Source organism: Lissotriton vulgaris, chromosome 1_1 (assembly GCF_964263255.1).
Source record: "Lissotriton vulgaris chromosome 1_1, aLisVul1.2, whole genome shotgun sequence".
In the NCBI taxonomy this organism is placed as follows: Eukaryota; Metazoa; Chordata; class Amphibia; order Caudata; family Salamandridae; genus Lissotriton; species Lissotriton vulgaris.
In genome coordinates this window covers 49,860,527-49,878,589 of record NC_141685.1, presented here as the reverse complement: position 1 = coordinate 49,878,589, position 18,063 = coordinate 49,860,527, and the positions used below count along the sequence as shown (strand labels likewise).

At 43.3% G+C, this 18,063-nt stretch overlaps 2 protein-coding genes across 2 annotated transcripts in view; both read right to left on the bottom strand.

The window, feature by feature from the left end:
- Positions 1-18,063, bottom strand: part of LOC147737193 (uncharacterized) — a 132,846-nt gene that overhangs the window by 54,202 nt on the left and 60,581 nt on the right. The gene's annotated exons all lie outside the window — the stretch shown is intronic.
- Positions 17,207-18,063, bottom strand: part of LOC147737194 (uncharacterized) — a 28,004-nt gene continuing 27,147 nt past the window's right edge. Inside the window, exon 5 of the mRNA XM_086923122.1 lies at positions 17,207-17,656. Coding sequence (XP_086779248.1) covers positions 17,207-17,656 — 450 coding nt within the window. The remainder of the gene's footprint in view (positions 17,657-18,063) is intronic.

The window sequence follows — 18,063 nt, the reverse complement described above, 5'->3', positions numbered from 1 at the left end:
ACTTGAAGGTCCATCTCTCAGATCAGTTCTATTACAGTTTTAGTTGCGATAACACTAAAAGAGATCAATGATAAATAGATTTTAAAAGCCATGGTTGGAATTGATCCTTGGTCTAAATCTAGATTATTGTCTGCGATAGAAACCAGTACAAACAGATCAAATCTAAAAGCATTGAATATGTTTATTATAGTGGTTTAGAGTAAACCCAGAAGACACACATTGGTCCTAAAACTCAGAAAATGTATCTAACGATTATGATTAAATCCTATTTCATGTCCAGAGACCGCCTTAGTTGCTTTCCTGTTTAAGTCACAACATTTGCAAATATATTTAACAAAACATTAAAGCTGGATGTCAGAAATGCTGTCTTTAAGTAGTGTGTAAGAGTTATGTGTGATGATTTTATTTGATCTGAAGCAACACTAACACAAAACAGGTACGTGCACAGGTTATCATTCAACTAACATTATTAGTAAACTTAATATGGAGGGAATTGAGAAAAATGGCCTCATGTACCAAGGGTCTTATTGTTCAAAAATTCACCGGTTCGGTAATTCAGAGAGTTCGCAAATGCTAAACCCCTTTTTGAAATGTACTAAGCCCACTTCACAATTCAGACTTTGGAAGGGTCCCTTCAGGATACTGTAGTAAATCCTTAAGGTTTGTATTAAGCTTTGTAACCAAATGTGGGCTGAAATCATTAACTGGACGTAGTAACCCAAGGGGACATTTGTAAATCTGAAAGTAAAATGGGGTGCATATGGAGGGGGTGGGAGGTAACAGATACAAACGGCACCTCTTATTGTTAGGACTCACCTTAGCAAAACGAGACATTGCACAGGCGTGGAAACCGACAAGGGCCCCATCAGTAGCAGTCTGGAAAAATTATCTAGATTTTTGCATGGGGCTGGAGCAGCCTATTTTTGTGGCGAGGGGGTGTCCACACAAGCATTATAAAATCTGGAACAGGTGGGCAGAATATCGGGGACTGTGGCTGGACCCTCCTGATGAGCAGTTACTGCCGGGTTAGGGGGAGATTGCAGGCGAATACAAAGGAATGTGCCGAAGGAGTGGTGGGGTGGACTGTGAGTGCCTTGTGGTATATGGTTATTCTGTATAACTATGATTATGGAACTGTGAACTTGAGTGACCTGGGGGGGATGTTTGGGGGGGAGTTGGGAGTATGGGAGGGGGGGTTTCTGTACGCTATTGTTTTGGGGACAGAAATTCCTGGGGGGCTGAAAGACTTTGAACCGAACAGTCAAGGGCAATTGTGACTTTGTTGTAATGATTGTGCAGTTGCCTCTGGGTTACAGGGTGCTGCTTGATATGTGCTACTTGACTAATAAAATCTGTTTTCCCTCCAAAAAATGGGGTGCATTAAAAAATGCCTATATTTAAATCACAGACACAGTAGTTTGCTGACTCCACAAGCAACCGATTTTACCAAATAGATTATTAGTACATGAACCTCATTATTTCCTATATTGCTGAAATTTAGTCTCTAATATTTTTGTCATGTAGCGTAAATATTTGTTCTTGTTATTTTATTTCCTATTTCAATATTGTCATGCAATGTACCTATTATTTTTGTCCAACATATTGAAATATTTTTATCACAATTTTTGGGGCATTCTAAAAAGTGTTTTTACTCTGTAACTTGAAACTTCCTGAGGAAAATACTGACGCGCAGTTACTGGTTTCTCCTAGTTCATTTACCTTTCTTACTAAAACAAGCACAATATTTATTTGAGAGCTTAATCTTTAGAAATAAAGTTTATGTTCAATAATTTCAGATAATTTACTGACAAAGATATCAAATAAAGATCCCCTAATTTCTTATACCTTGTGGTATCATAAATCTGCTAGAATTAACAGACTTCTCTTCTAGATAAATCCAGGTATGAGAAGGTATTAAATGAGAGTATCAACTTTCTGTTATTTTAACACATTTTCTCAGTGCACAGAGTATTTTTCCTACATTGATCACAACATTTCAAGCAATGGTCTGTGCTTGAACGTACAATGAAGGGTAAAAATGTATTTCTACCACAATCAAAAAACTCTTGGGTCTCTGAGGATTTCTGTTGCAAATGAATACCTAGCTAAGATGAAATATTCCTTTAAAAGGACGATTTCCCTCACTCACCATAGTTGGCATGCTTCCTCATTCGGAATCTCCTTGCACCGTGATACAACCCCCTCACTGAGAGGGAGGAGTTCAGGCATGTATTGTTATAGAGAAAGGTATACAAAATACCACAATAATGAGCTCAGGGTAGTGGGGGCAGCAGAGTGAAAGTTAGAACTTGCTAAAGGGTATGTGGTTTCCATTATTTGTACGCCCCAGGACCAGGATTAAAATCGGGGCAATGTGGGAGAAGGAAAATGCTACTTACCGGTATGCATCTGTTCTTGGCATGTAGAGCTGCAGATTACTACACTTTGCATTAGATCGCCACCTGGTGTTGGGCTCAGATGATTGCATGTTGTCGTCGTCTTGGAAGAAGTCTTTTGTAGTCAGGAGATAGGTAACTCCTCCCTTGGGCATAGTGCGCATGGGCATCGGCTCCATCCTTAGATTGTTTTTCGCCATGGGAAATGATGGAGTTAGCAGAAGTAAAGAAAAGGATGTCCATCTAAATAAGATAAAACTGGAACAGATACAGGTCCCGGGGAAGCGGGAGGGCGTGCAGTAATCTGAGGCTCTACATGCCAAGAACAGATGCCTACTGGTAAGTAGCATTGTCCGTTCCAGGCATATGAGCTGCAGATACTACACTTTGCATCGATTGTGCAGCAGTGTCTACCCTAGCGGTGGTCACCTGTATCTGTTGCAGTAGTTAGAAAGAGAGTTTTTAGGACAGCTTGGCCTACTGCAGCTTGCTGCTTGGCATGCACATCAACACAGTAGTGTTTAGTGAAGGTGTGTGTTGTAGACCATGTTGCTGCCTTGCATATGTCTTCTAGGGGGATGTTCCCTAAGAAAGCCATAGAGGCTCCTAGTTTGCGTGTGGAGTGCACTCTAGGAGAAACTGTTAATGTACATTTTGCTTTTTGATAGCATATTTGTGTACATTTTACAATCCACCTTGCAATTCCACCCTTTGAGATGGGGTTGCCTTTATGCGGTGGAGAGAAAGATACAAACAATTGTTTTGTTTTTCAAAAAGATTTAGTCCTATCTATATAGGTGAGAAGAGCTCGTTTAACATCTTGTGTTTGTAGAGCTCTTTCTGCTACAGAGTCAGGGTTTTGGAAAAACACAGGTAACTCTACAGATTGGTTTAAATGAAAAGGAGTAATGACTTTTGGAAGGAATTTGGGATTAGTTCTTAGAACCACTTTGTTACGATGTACTTGTAAAAATGGTTCTTGTATTGTGAAAGCTTGAATCTCACTAATTCTTCTAAGAGAGGTAATAGCAATAAGGAAAGCTGTTTTCCATGTGAGGAATTGCAGTTCACATTTGTTCACAAGGTGGCCCCATGAGGTGGTCCCATGAGCCTTGTAAGAACAACGTTTAGGTTCCACACTGGAGAAGGTGGTAACCTGTGGGGAATGATTCTCTTTAATCCTTCCATCCATGCTTTAATAGCAGGTACTCTAAAAAGAGACAGATGTTGTCTGTTTTGTAAATATACTGCAATTGCTGATAGGTGCAGGCGTATAGATGAATGTGACAAGTTACATCTTTGTAAATGTAGAAGGTAACAAATAATATTTTGGATAGAAGCATCCAAAGGATCAATGTGGTTATTGGTGCAATAAATGGCAAATCTTTTCCATTTAGCAGCATAGTTCTAGTAGTAGGTCTCCTGGCCTCTTTAATGATGTTCATATAGTCTGGTGGTAGGTTAAGATAACCAAACTATAAGACTTCAGGAGCCAGATCGCCAGATTCAAATGATTTGGGTCTGGATGTCTGATGTCTCCATGGTTCTGCGTTAGCAGAGATGGTGTGAGACGTAGCTTTTGGTGTGGAACTAGAGAGAGTTCTAACAGTGTGGTGAACCATGGTTGGCATGCCCATGTGGGAGCTACCAGGATTAATTTGAGAGACTGTTGTCTCAGCTTGCGTACTACTAGTGGTATTAGTGGTATTGGCGGAAAAGCGTACGCAAATCTGCCTGACCAGTTCATCCATATCGCATAGACCTTGGACAGCGGGTGTGGAAACCTGGCGGCGAAGAGTGGGCATTTTGCATTTTCATGTGTGGCGAACACATCTATGTTTGATTGCCCCCACTTGTGAAAGAATGGTTGAAGAACTTGCGGATGTAGTTCCCATTCGTGAATTTGTTGTGTCTGCCGTCTCAACAGATCGGCTATCTGATTGTGAACTCCTGGAAGGTGCTCTGCCATCAGATATATGTTTTGTGGGATGGCCCATCTCCAAATGTTCTGTGCGAGCTGGGACAGTTGTAGAGAGCGTCCCCCCCCCCCCCTGTTTTTGTATATAATACATGGCTGTCATGTTGTCCGTCCGGATTAAGACAGCTTTGTTTTGTACTTGTAGTTGGAATGTTTTGAGTGCTAGGAATATTGCTAGCAGCTCTAGATGGTTGATATGGAGCAGTCTTTGTTGAGTGGTCCATTGCCCTTGAGTTGTATGATGTAGGAGATGAGCTCCCCATCCTGTGAGAGATGCGTCTGCTGTGAGTACTATTTCTGGAACTGGTTCGAGGAACGGCCGCCCCCTTGTCAAGTTTTTGGTGTTCCACCACTGCAGAGAGCGATGTGTGCGGCTGTCTACCAACACTAGGTCTGTTAGTTGCCCTTGAGCCTGGTTCCATTGTTGTGCTAGACATTCCTGTAACGGACGCATCTGCAGTCTTGCATATGGTACTATGGAAATGCAAGATGCTATCATGCCTATCAGTCTCATGAACACTCTGGATGCAGAGATTGTTGATGTTGGAAGACTGCGACTAAGGACTGAATGCTCTGTATCGTTGCTGGACTGGGATACGCTAGAGCTGTTGACGTGTTTATTGTAGCCCCTAGATACTGATGTGTATGAGAGGGTGTGGCTTGGTGTAGTTGATTGTGAACCCTAAGTCGTGCAATGTTTGAATTGTTTGATGTGTATGTTGAACACACTGATTGAATGACTTGGCTTTTATGAGCCAATCGTCTAGATAAGGGAAGACATGTATTTGTTGTCTCCTTAGATGTGCTGCTACTACTGCTAGGCACTTTGTAAATACTATTGGTGCTGTTGTAACTCCGAATGGAAGGACTTTGAATTGATAATGTTGTCCTTCAAGTACAAACCTTAGATACTTCCTGTGAGCAGGATGCATAGGAATGTGATCGTTTAGATCTAGTGTTGTAAGGAAATCGCCTTGTTGCAGCAGTGGGAGCACTTTTTGTAAAGTGATCATGTGAAAATGATCTGATTGTATGAAATTATTGAGGGGCCTGATGTCTAGTATTGGTCTTAGAGTCCCATCTTTCTTGGGTATTAGAAAATACAGTGAGTAAACCCCTGTTCCTTGGTGTTGTAAAGGAACTATTTCTATTGCGTCCTTTTGAAGAAGTGACAGGAATTCTTGTTTGAGCACAGTAAGGTGTTCTGCCGACATTGGACGCTGTCTGGGTGGTATGTGTGGAGGGGTTGCTGTAAGTTCCAGGCAGTAGCCAGACTGGATAATTTGTCTTACCCACTTGTCTGTTGTGATGGAATTCCAGACAGGTAGGAACTGTGTTAATCTGCCCCCCCCCCACAGGAGTTGAATGCTGTTGGGGGAGCAGAGGAAAGTCACTGTTTTGTGTTGGAGGAGGTTCGATTATTGTTGTTACCCCGACCTCTTCCTTTGTTGTTGTTTCCTCCATATCCTCCTCTAAAATATCCTTTGTTAGAGGATGTTTGTGTGTTTGATTTAAAGGATGTTGTATTGTCTGCTCCAGAATGTTTGGAGCCTCATCTGCAGAAGGAGCGACGAAAGGAACTTTTAGCTTGTGTGGACTGTAAAGCTCCCATAGATTTGGCAGTATCTGTATCCTTCTTCATCTTTTCAAGTGATGTGTCTACCTCTGGTCCGAACAATTGTTTTTGATTAAATGGTTGATTTAAAATGGTAGTTTGCACTTCCTGTTTAAATCCTGAAATGCGTAGCCACGCATGTCTTCTAAGTATGACACTAGTGTTGACAGCTCTGGATGCAGTGTCTGCCACATCAAGTGCACACTTGATTGAGGCGTTGGAAATTAGCTTGCCTTCTTGTATAAGGTTGTTTGCCTGCGCCTTATATTGGTGAGGTAGATGTTCCAGTAGTTTCTCTAACTGATCATAAAGAGCCCTATCATATCTTGAAAGGAGGGCTTGTGTGTTAGCTATACGCCATATGTTAGAAGCTTGCACAGCTATCCTTTTGCCTGAAGCATCTATTACTTTAGATTCTTTGTCAGGTGGGGGTGTCTCCCCTGATATTTGTGAATTTGCCCTTTTCCTAGCATTTGATACAACTAGTGAATCTAATGGTAGTTGTCCTTTAATGTAGGCTGGATGCAGGTGCAGGCCTATATTTTTTCTCTATTCTAGGGTTTCGGATCCTAGTACGTACGGGGTCTTTAAATATCTCTGGAGCGTGTTTGATGACCCCTTTAATCATAGGAAGAATTTGAACAGACCTTTGCGATTAATAAAATGTGTCTAAAAGAAAATCTTCCTCTGCCTCATCAGAGTGCATAGTGACTCCATGGTAAATGGCAGCTCTGTTCAGCAGGTGTCCAAAACTAATATTATCTTCTGAGGGAGAAGGTTTTGATGGGTATGACTGTGGGTCAGGAATATCTGGTGCATCCTGTGGGTTCGGGTACTCCCAGTCTGTATCATCTATAGGGTATGGGAAAGGCTCATCTGGGTCTATCCCTCTTCCTAAACTATACTCATCATCATTTTCAGGTGAGTGTGAAGACAGAAGAGGAGAATGTGAAGGGGAAATCTGTGGTGAATTGTTAAGAGGCCACAAAAACAACTCCTCTAGGAAGTAAGGGTCAATGGGAACATATTTAAAGACCTACAGCAGATTGAATCCCCCAATCCTCTACTTAATAACAACAAAGCAATCTGGTGGTCTATGATAAATAAATAAAATGATATCTAAAAAACCAAAGGACAGAGGAAACATAGAAAGAAAATGTTGGTACTTACAGACAAGTCAAATTCAAATTTAAACAACCTGAGAAATACACACAACCCTATTCAGGGAAGATGAAAGAAGGATTTCCATCAACTGCCCTTCGTGGCCAGTGTCATCATTTGGAATCCTAGCTTCCCTGTCACATCACCCCATTAACTCAGGGGATGATACCGTGATCTGAGATTGTGACCCAGAGAGTCAGAACATCTTACACGACAATGTTAGATGACTAAAAACCTATAGTCCCAAGTACTCAGATTGAAACAAAAAATTGCAGTGCAGTGTTAGTGAGAGAATTTAAAAAGAGCATAGTAGTGAACCCAACAATTTTATTAATGTCCACTCATATGCCTTTTAAAAACAGTGCAGGTGCTGCGTTTCTAACAAATATGCCGCAGGTCTTAGGTCAACTAGTTTCAGCCAATAGAGCACACTGCCCCGGCTTTCTTCAGGACCTTCTTATATATTAGCTACTGCAACAAATAAAACAATAAAGAAATTGTAAAAAGAAAAAACATAATCACAGTGTTCACATTTGTGAATACCACAAATACCTCTATACAGGATGGAGGATTCCCACACCTACAGAGGAAGAAACACAACTATACCTTTAGATTAATCATGAACTGAGTACCACACAGTCCCCTCTCTTCTCCAATATAAAACTTGTAAGTAGGTACACTCACCTATCCTGTGTAGGGTTAGGCCTCACCTCACCTGGCACAGACTCAGGTTTTGCAGGAGACCCCGCCCTAGAAAAGAATGTGATGATAAACTCTCATTCACATTAAAACACATAAAAGCTATGAATGAACCACAGTGATTGCCTAAATGACGATCTCTGATACACTGTGATCTCTATCCTGTCTCCCTAACAAGCTAGACTGTCTGTCCTATTCTGTCAATGTGTATATACAAGGCATCCACAAGGTTTGATTTTAAATCCTGTGTCTTGTAAAAATGGAAGAGCTCGATTAATTGTGTGGAAAATGGTGTCACGAGGATTTCAAAGCGCTTCCCTTGTCAAACGGAGCCTGATTGACTCGGAAAAAGTAACCTGCCAACTGAGCTCAGACATTGCTCACGGCATCACCAGAAACACATGCGTGAGTGAGAACCCAGCTCCCAAGAATATATTAACCACAGCTTCATTATGCCGATTTGGGTCCCAATCCAAAAATAGAAAGCTGTAAAAGGAATATGAAATGCTACACCAAACTGAAAGAAAAACAAGGCCTGAGGAATATGTTAAATATGTAAACCACAGCTCCATTCTGCCGGTTTTGGTACCACCCCAGTTACCAAGTGCTGTCCCAAAAATATGCGATGCTACACAAAGCTACAAACCACTTGACCTAAGTAATTTATCCACCCTGCTTACCTTTCCGTCGGTGTCCCAGTCTGTCTTCTGAGCCCGGGGAAGGTAGCAAACACCAGCAAGCGGCCATTGTTAACTTTGAGTACGAGTCACATGAGACCAGTCACGTGGTCTCAAAAAACAAGACAACTACAAAATGACATAATTGCCATTCAAGGAGTAGTTCATTTGTTATTCGAAACACCCCACTGATCATAAGTGCAGATCTTCAATACCCGCTCTATGTCTAATGTGCGTGGTTCGTAAAGGACCAAAACGAAGTCCAAAAGTCATGTTTATGTAGACTAAAAGAAGAAATCTAAATGTTTATAACCCTATTGCAAACGACAGAAGCAGAAATTCTTACTGTTGCCAATTCTTAAGATCACATTTAGGCATTTGTATGTTGATAAACACAAGCTGTAATTCCTTTTGCCACATTCAGTCTGTTACTCCTATTTCGAGTTTGAAACACAGACTGCTCAATATCGTCGTCATGTCGTGCACTGTAATTGCCCAATATCGAGCTTCCAGAAATAAAAAGATATTTATTTGAAAAAGCGAGGTCCAAAAACTTTGTGCTAATGTGGCCCTATCTCGATGATTAATGTTTCCAGCCTACCCCTAGGCAATCCATGTCGATATTCTTGCTGTTAATAATTCCTAAGAGTGCATACAGACATTTGCATGGTGATAAACATAGAAAAAGGGCCTTTTGCCAACTACAGTATGATACTCTTATCCCGAGGCCACTCATTGATCTCATCATATCGTAAACTGTAATTTCCAAATTTAGCACACTTGGAAGAACCCAGAAGCGAGATAGTTGTACCACGCCAGCGCGGTTTAGCGGTTGTCTATCCTTCTAGCATCTGCAGCTGATAGCCTGGGCTCGATTCCATCGCCTGCCCGCCTCGGTCCGACTCGGCAACCAGTGCCGTTGAGCGGAGGGCGGACAGGCAGAGCCAGGCAGGCAGCACTTCCGGTTGTCCCGGATTTGAGGTTAGCGCTCTAGTGGCTACCTCACTCCGGGCTATTTAGCCACGCCCTTCCAGGAAGCGCGCAGCGGTTGCGCGCAGGGGGCGCCTAAGAAGCGCGCCTAAGAAGCGCCAAAGAAAAGCCCGTCTGCGCCCGTCCGCGACAGGACGGGGCGAGGGCTATGGACTATGATATTTCGCAAAATGCCTCTACCGGTAAGGGTTCACGGCTAATTACGTATTCCCGCCAAACGCTACTGACCCTTAGACCACCGTTGCTATGTAGCACCAAAATACCATGGCACCGTGTAGAGGGAGCCTTCTCCTGTTTGCAATGTCGGCGTCTTGCAAAGAATGACATACCTCACTCAGACCCTAAATCCCCCTTACCGGGCCTTAAGAGCTTTCTACTAAATGTGCGATCTTTACCCAAACATCAACATGAGGTTTGGGATCTAATTCATACTATGCAGCCAGATATTTGTTTTCTTGTTGAAACATGGCTAAAACCCCACACAGTTACTGCCATCGCTATGGGGATTCCCTCTGGGTATAAAATCAAACATTTAGACAGAGACATTAAAACTGGAGGGGGTCTTGCTATTATATATAAAGATTGTATAAAAGTGACTATTAGTGAACAACATATGCACCCACAGCTAGAAACAATGATTTTTAAACTTACACTTACTAACCACATCACCTGGAAAGGTGCTCTGGTCTATCGACCCCCAGGACCTAACCCTAAATTTGCACTTACTCTGCAGGAAATTTTAGCCCCTCACATTAAATCCAAAGAAGATTTTCTTCTTTTGGGTGATTTTAATATACATGTAGACTTACCCACACTTTCCGAATCCACTGACCTGATTACTGACCTTTCTAATCTAGGTCTAGAATTACAAAACCAAGGTCCCACTCATAGAGGAGGACATATGCTGGATTTACTTTTTTCTAATTGTGCCGAAGTCATCTGCTCTCCAGCAAAAGAAGTATCATGGACAGACCACTCAATGTTAGAATTTTTATTAGTAACTCCATTAAGTACTGCTAAGAGTGTCTCTCTTCCTCCCATCTGGCGACGACAATGGCACAAAGTCACTGCTAACAAAATCCAGGAATTCTGGAAAGATCCGGAAATTTTGGCAACAGACACAGCCGATACGGCTTTAGCTAAACTTAACATTTCTATAAAGCAAGCCATCGACATTGTAGCCCCCTTAAAAAAGCATAAACAATATCCTGTGTCCAAACAAGATAGCTGGTATACCCACGAACTGAGAGCAGAAAAGCAAAACTGTAGGCGAGCTGAGAAAGCCTGGAGAAAAAGGAAAACCGAGAGTAGCAGAGCAGTTTTCTTAGACGCTCAATCAAAGTACTACAAGAATATTAAACTTGCCAGAAAACAGCACATAACGCTACAGATATCACAAGCAGGCAATTGCTCTAAGGAGCTTTTTAATATTCTTCAGAACTTCATTAAACCGACCGCATGTGAGAGCTCAGAGGACTTCTCACAAGACCTATGTGATGAAGTATCGACATTTTTTGAGGATAAAATAAATAACATCTATGAAAAAATAGTAGCAGCCAACAGCGCTATAAATAAAACTACCAATGGTCATCCTCTGACCCCGGCAACAAACAACAATAAAATACTTCTAACATCCTTTCCCCCAATTACTAATACAGAGCTCCTCTCCCTTTGCAGCCAAATTAAATCAGGATCGCCAAGTGACCTTATTCCCGCCAAGATGATTGGCCCCATGACTTCCCTCCTGGGACCTCCCATATTAGATTTGGTGAACACTTCACTAACTAAAGGTCAGGTTCCAGCAGACTGGAAAAAGGCGGTGGTGAACCCGATTAGGAAAAAGGCATCTTCCCCATGGACAGACCTCTCCAATTTACGACCTATCTCCCTCCTACCCTACCTGGGCAAGGTTACGGAGAGGCATGTGAACACCTATCTCTCTCAACATCTTGAGGCGACGGACGGCCTGGACCATTCGCAATCAGGGTTCAGGCCAAACCACAGCACAGAATCAGCCCTTCAGACGGTGACCAACAACATCAAAATGGCACTGGATGAAGGCAGCGCAATGATTCTGGTGCTGTTGGATCTTTCCGCCGCTTTTGATACGGTGTCTCACACGGTGCTCCTCAGCCGCCTAGGCGAGGTGGGTGTAGAGGGAGAGGCTCTGGCATGGATGAAGAGCTTTTTGACTGGTCGTTATCAAGAAGTTAGGCTGGGCTCCCACAAATCCACTCTTAGGGAGCTCAATAAGGGAGTGCCACAAGGCTCGTGCTTGAGTCCTACACTCTTCAATGTGTATGTGGCCCCCTTAGCCAACTTAGCTAGATCTTTCGGCTTCACCCCAGTGTCGTATGCCGACGACACCCAACTCCTTTTTCCCTTCAAAAACCTTACACCTGCAATAAAAAGATCTTTTGCAGATGGCATGAGAGCCATTGCAGAGTGGATGTCATCTAACTGTCTGCAGTGTAATGTAGGGAAGACGGAGGTCATGTGTTTTGGGCAAGCGACGACACACTGGGCATCCGACTGGTGGCCCTTAGAGCTGGGCCCTGTCCCTATTCCCAAGAGTACAGTCAGGAACCTGGGAGTGCTTTTGATCAGCAACTTACTTTCAAAGGCCACGTTAACCAAGTTGCTGGAAACTGCTTTCGGGCTATTGGTATGTTAAGACGTGTTTTCCCCTTCATACCGGACCATCATAGAAAGACGCTTGTACAGGCTCTTGTCATCAGCAGGGTTGATTATTGCAATGGTTTGCTCCTTGGAGCTAACGAGGAGCAACTTAGTAAACTGCAGGTAATCCAAAATACAGCTGCAAGGATTATCCTGAATGCCCCTCCAAGGACACCCTTATATCCCCTGCTGATGAGACTCCACTGGCTCCCAGTGAGGAAACGAGTCCAGTTTAAAACGCTATGTACTATCCATAAGAGTATGATAGGGGAGGGCCCGAAATACATGACCAAAATTTTCCAGCCCTACACCCCAGGGCGCCTTTTGCGCTCAAGTCATCAGCAGTTACTGCAAGTACCCAGAGTAAAAAAGACCAGACAAGGCGGCCGTGCACTAGCCCATGCCGGACCAATACTCTGGAATTCTCTGCCTCCGGAATTAAGATCTCTCTCTAGTCACCTGACTTTCCGGAAAATTTTAAAAACCTATTTGTACCCTAGCAAATAATGCCCTGTAGATTTTTATTTTAGTTTGGACATACAATTTAAATCAGAACTCTCCTTGTTGCAGCAATAGCGCGGAGATACCCCTTCGGGGGTCTAGTCTGGCGCTTTACAAGAATATAAAATAAATAAATAAATAAAATAAAGATCTCCGATCCATCTCTATCAGACAAAGTTTAATGTGCCCATCACTAGAGTGGAACTAAAACATTGGGATGAACAGTGTCTATATGGGAATCAAGTGGCCCTCATAATAGGGTCCAAGGAATCGTGTCGTTGAGACCTAGGGTATCACTATTAAGCCTGAAAACCCATCTTTGTTCTATTTGGAATAGGAACTTGGTTCTATCTTTAACATGGGGTGGTATACAGGGTTTTTCTAACACCGTCCATTGGTAGTCATCTGGCCTATGATTAGCCTCTGTAAAATGTTTTGTCAATTTAGTGTTGGACTTTCTACAGCGCAAGGTGCTTTTGTGCTCCAACATCCGCTGACGCACTTTACGGGTAGTCATTCCCACATAACGATCTCTACAGGGACACTCGATCATGTTTATTTATTTATTTATTTTTGGTATTTGTAAAGCGCATCATATACCCTCAGGCGTCTTGGCGCTAATAAAACCAGTTATTTATGATAATTAGCGTGAGGAAGGAGCAGTTATTGATCGAAGAGCCACATTTTTAGGAGCTTGCGGAATTGAAGGAGGGAGGAACTCTCCCTGATGTTTAGGGGTAGGGTGTTCCAGAGCTTTGGGGCAGCCACCAAAAAGCGACGATTGCCCCAAGATGCCGTTTTTGTGCGAGGAACGACCAGTTGACTGAGAGTATTTGAGCGTAGAACTCTGCTAGGTCTGTATCGTTGAAGCTGTTCTTTCAGAAAGTGGGGTCCTTGGTTGTTAAGCGCCTTGAACACGATACAGAGGGACTTAAAATGGATTCTGTTTCGAATGGTGAGCCAGTGGTAATCCTTTATACTTTTGGATATTGATTCGTATTTTGTTTTACCAGAGAGCAGACGTGCTGCTGCGTTCTGGATTGTCTGTAGTTTGGTTATTACTCTGGATTGGGTATTGAGGAAAAGGCCGTTACAGTAATCCAGAGCAGAGAGGACAAGAGAGGTGACCAATGTTTTAATGGCTGATTCCGGAAGAAAGGGACGTATTTCAAATTGTTGCTATTACAATTCGAAAAATGCGATTGTATCCATGGTCTTGGTGTCCCAATGTCTACCGTTTTCGACTGTCTTGTTTGGGGACATACAGAACAATTTCAACTTGGAAAGTGCCCCTGCACCGGAGGCAAGTTCCACAGGGTATTAGGTTCAATTTGTGTTTGGATACTTGGACGGGTATGTACAAGGGTGTCACGCAGATTCCGTCCGCGTTTAAAAGCAAACAGGGGCATTGGAATTTTTTCTGTCCTAGTATTCAGAAACCGCCAATTTCTCCGGATACATTTCTGTATCCCATTACTCAGGGTACTGAAGGTGTTTACGAAAGTCATCCGGCCCAGAGGAGTTTTCTCCACTTTCGGTTCAAGAAGAACCTCTCTGTGGTTGTTAGAGGCCCGTTTGCACGCTTGTTTGATCAATCTATGAGGATACATTTTATCATTCAGTTGTTTCGATAAGTTACTGGCATGATGTTTATACCTGTCCATAGTGGAACAGTTGCGCCTCACGCACAAAAATTGGCCAAACGGTAAATTGTCCCTTAAAGACTTGGGATGTTGGCTGTCATACCGCAGTAGTGAGTTACATGCCATTGATTTACGGAATAGTTCACTTGCCAGACCAGTAGGGGTTGCATAGATTGACAGATCCAAAAAAGAGACTTTGGACCTATCCACCTCCAGGGTGAATTTCAGGTAGTCACTCTGTGCATTTAGCCACGAGTGAAATGATTGTACAGAGTCTTTATTGCATCGCCATACCACCAGGATATCGTCAATGTAACGTTTCCACAGTCTAATCGTCTTGTGGAAGGGGTTGGTGTTTGTCAGCACATGGTTCTGTTCAAAATTATGCACGTATAAGTTCGCCAAACTGGGCGCATAAACACTACCCATACTCGTGCCGGACACTTGAAGATAGTACGTGTCCTCAAACTGGAAAAAAAATTCCTTCATAGCCAAAAATGCTAATGACATAATGAAACTTACTGGGGTGATGGAATTCAATTCAGTATTATTTAGAATGTCTGAAATAGTTTCCAGGGTTTCGTCCTGGGGTATGGAGGTATAGAGGGATTCGACATCGAATGAAACCAAAAGGTCACATTCAGGGTCGAAATCCACATTTGGTAAAAGCCTCAGCACATCCTTTATGTCCTGCAAATAGGTGGGCATATTCCGTACAATGGGTCTCAGGAAAAAATCTACAAAGGTAGACAATGGTTCCAAACATGAGCCAATATCTGATATAATGGGTCTTCCTGGTGGTGGCCTCTGTGCTTTATGCACTTTTGGAAGGATATAAAAATAGGGCATCACAGGGTGACTTGTCTGTAAATAAGTCGACTCTTGGCTCGTGATCCATCCTTCATTCAGGGCCTCATCCACAGAATCCATTATTATCCTGCTTAGCTTGGGAGTAGGATCTTCTTTGAGGGGGCGATAGCACCTTCTATCGCTCAGTTGGCGTAGACACTCAGCCCGGTACATCTCAGTGTCCATGATGACCGTGGCCCCGCCGTTATCAGCGGGTTTGATTGTAATGGTCTGATCTTTGGTCAGTGCAGTCAAGGCTTTCAACTCTTTGGAGGGGATGTTACTATATGCATGCTTATTGTTGTTTACAACAAGGGGTGGTGAGGGATAGAGTCTCTGAATTAAGCAGAAAACTCTCACCCAGTCAAGAGATCTGGGCTAGATCCAACACCGTTTTTTAGCTCACTGCACCATCCCAGTTTCAGAACCTGGCTGTATGCAAATTAGTCTGTTCCTGTCCCAGTGCATGATGGGAACAGGGCAAACCAAACTACAAAAGCCAATTCTTACACTGGGAAGGAAACAAGCTCCCGGGGACCGGTTTCTGGCATTACAGCCGTCTTCGGCCCGGTTTTCTTGATTCCTGATGGTGCAATGAGCAAGGGACTCATGTCTGAGTATACCCTTCCACGCTTAGGGTGGACAAAAGTATTTACAACAAGGGGTGGTGAGGGACAGAGTCTCTGAATTAAGCAGAAAACTCTCACCCAGTCAAGAGATCTGGGCTAGATCCAACACCGTTTTTTAGCTCACTGCACCATCCCAGTTTCAGAACCTGGCTGTATGCAAATTAGTCTGTTCCCGTCCCAGTGCATGATGGGAACAGGGCAAACCAAACTACAAAAGCCAATTCTAACACTGGGAAGGAAACAAGCTCCCGGGGACCGGTTTCTGGCATTACAGCCGTCTTCGGCCCGGTTTGCTTGAATCCTGATGGTGCAATGAGCAAGGGACTCATGTCTGAGTATACCCTTCCACGCTTAGGGTGGACAAAAATGTTTACAACAAGGGGTGGTGAGGGACAGAGTCTCTGAATTAAGCAGAAAACTCTCACCCAGTCAAGAGATCTGGGCTAGATCCAACACCGTTTTTTAGCTCACTGCACCATCCCAGTTTCAGAACCTGGCTGTATGCAAATTAGTCTGTTCCTGTCCCAGTGCATGATGGGAACAGGGCAAACCAAACTACAAAAGCCAATTCTTACACTGGGAAGGAAACAAGCTCCCGGGGACCGGTTTCTGGCATTACAGCCGTCTTCGGCCCGGTTTGCTTGAATCCTGATGGTGCAATGAGCAAGGGACTCATGTCTGAGTATACCCTTCCACGCTTAGGGTGGACAAAAATATTTACATCAAGGGGTGGTGAGGGACAGAGTCTCTGAATTAAGCAGAAAACTCTCACCCAGTCAAGAGATCTGGGCTAGATCCAACACCGTTTTTTAGCTCACTGCACCATCCCAGTTTCAGAACCTGGCTGTATGCAAATTAGTCTGTTCCTGTCCCAGTGCATGATGGGAACAGGGCAAACCAAACTACAAAAGCCAATTTGTTGGCACAGAGGGTCTTGACTTCTTCTAGTACCACCCTTTCAAACGCTAGTACTTGAGGGGGCACACTGTGCAGAGGAGGGTTAAATGTAGACCGATTCTTCAGCCCCGTATTGATAAGATCTTGTTCATTTTCAGGCTGTTTTTATCTTTAAAGAAATGGTGCAAACAAACCTTGCGGAAAAAATGTGCTAGTTCACAATGTATTGTGAAATCATCTCCACTATTAGTTGTCACAAAACCCAGGCCCCTGTTCAGGACTGCGATCTCATCTTGTGTCAGTACCCTCTTACTCAAGTTGACTATCAAATCTTGTTGCATTGTCCCTCCCTCTACTCCTGATTCTGGCCTTGTTTGGTTTTGGAGCGGGTCTCAATCTGGTTGGGTACTTCCGGAGGTTGGTTCCAATGGACCTGTGTTTGATAATTCTGTTGGTTCCAACATCGGCCCCTTGATCTGCCTTGGCCTGCCCCTAAAAAAGGCTGTTGAGGAAATTCCGGTTGATATGACTGCCAAGGGCCTGGTGGTTGAAAATGAGGAGGAAAACCCCATGGGGTCGGTGGCCACCAATGTTGATAAGCTGGGCCACTGTATCCTCTCCTAAAAGATCTCCTCCACCCGCCTCTATACTTTTGACAATTATTAACTGTGAGATCAGAATCACTTGAATCCCATCCAAACTACTCCCAGAGTATGTAGAGCCCAGGCGTTTACCCCTGTTGTTAAAGGTAGGTGCCACATAATCGTCACTGGTGTAAGGATACACCACCTCATGCTTGAACTTTGCCAAATCCTTTTTGAATTTATCAATTTTGGATTTAAGAATGGAATCTTTAAGATCTTTGTTGGCTTTGTTGGATTCTTCTTGATTTTTCTTGAAGATAATGCTAGTGACCTTGGTCTTTATCTGGGCTTCCATCACCTGTATTTCCATCAAAATAGCATCAGCTATCCTCTTGGCAGTGCATATAATTAAAAGTAACCAGTCCCTGATACACCCCCCAGGCTATTAGGGACCAATGCTTGCGAATTGCTTTGTCCTGCAAAAAGTAGCCTGGATGCATTGGTCACAATCAATCCTGGAGGTGCGCAATTACCGCGCAAATACTTCGCCATAATGGCACCATGTATGACGGTGAGTGAGTGGGATTTCTTCAGGGTGGTAACCGAATCCCAGTCATCAGCTGCAGATGTAGATGGACTGATAAAGTTGTCTAATATACTAGGAGTATTATCAAGTATACTCTGATAGGTGGCATCATCAAATGCCAAACCGCTGAACTCCGCCATGATCAGACGACGTCTTGATCAGCAAGATTGGAACAGGAT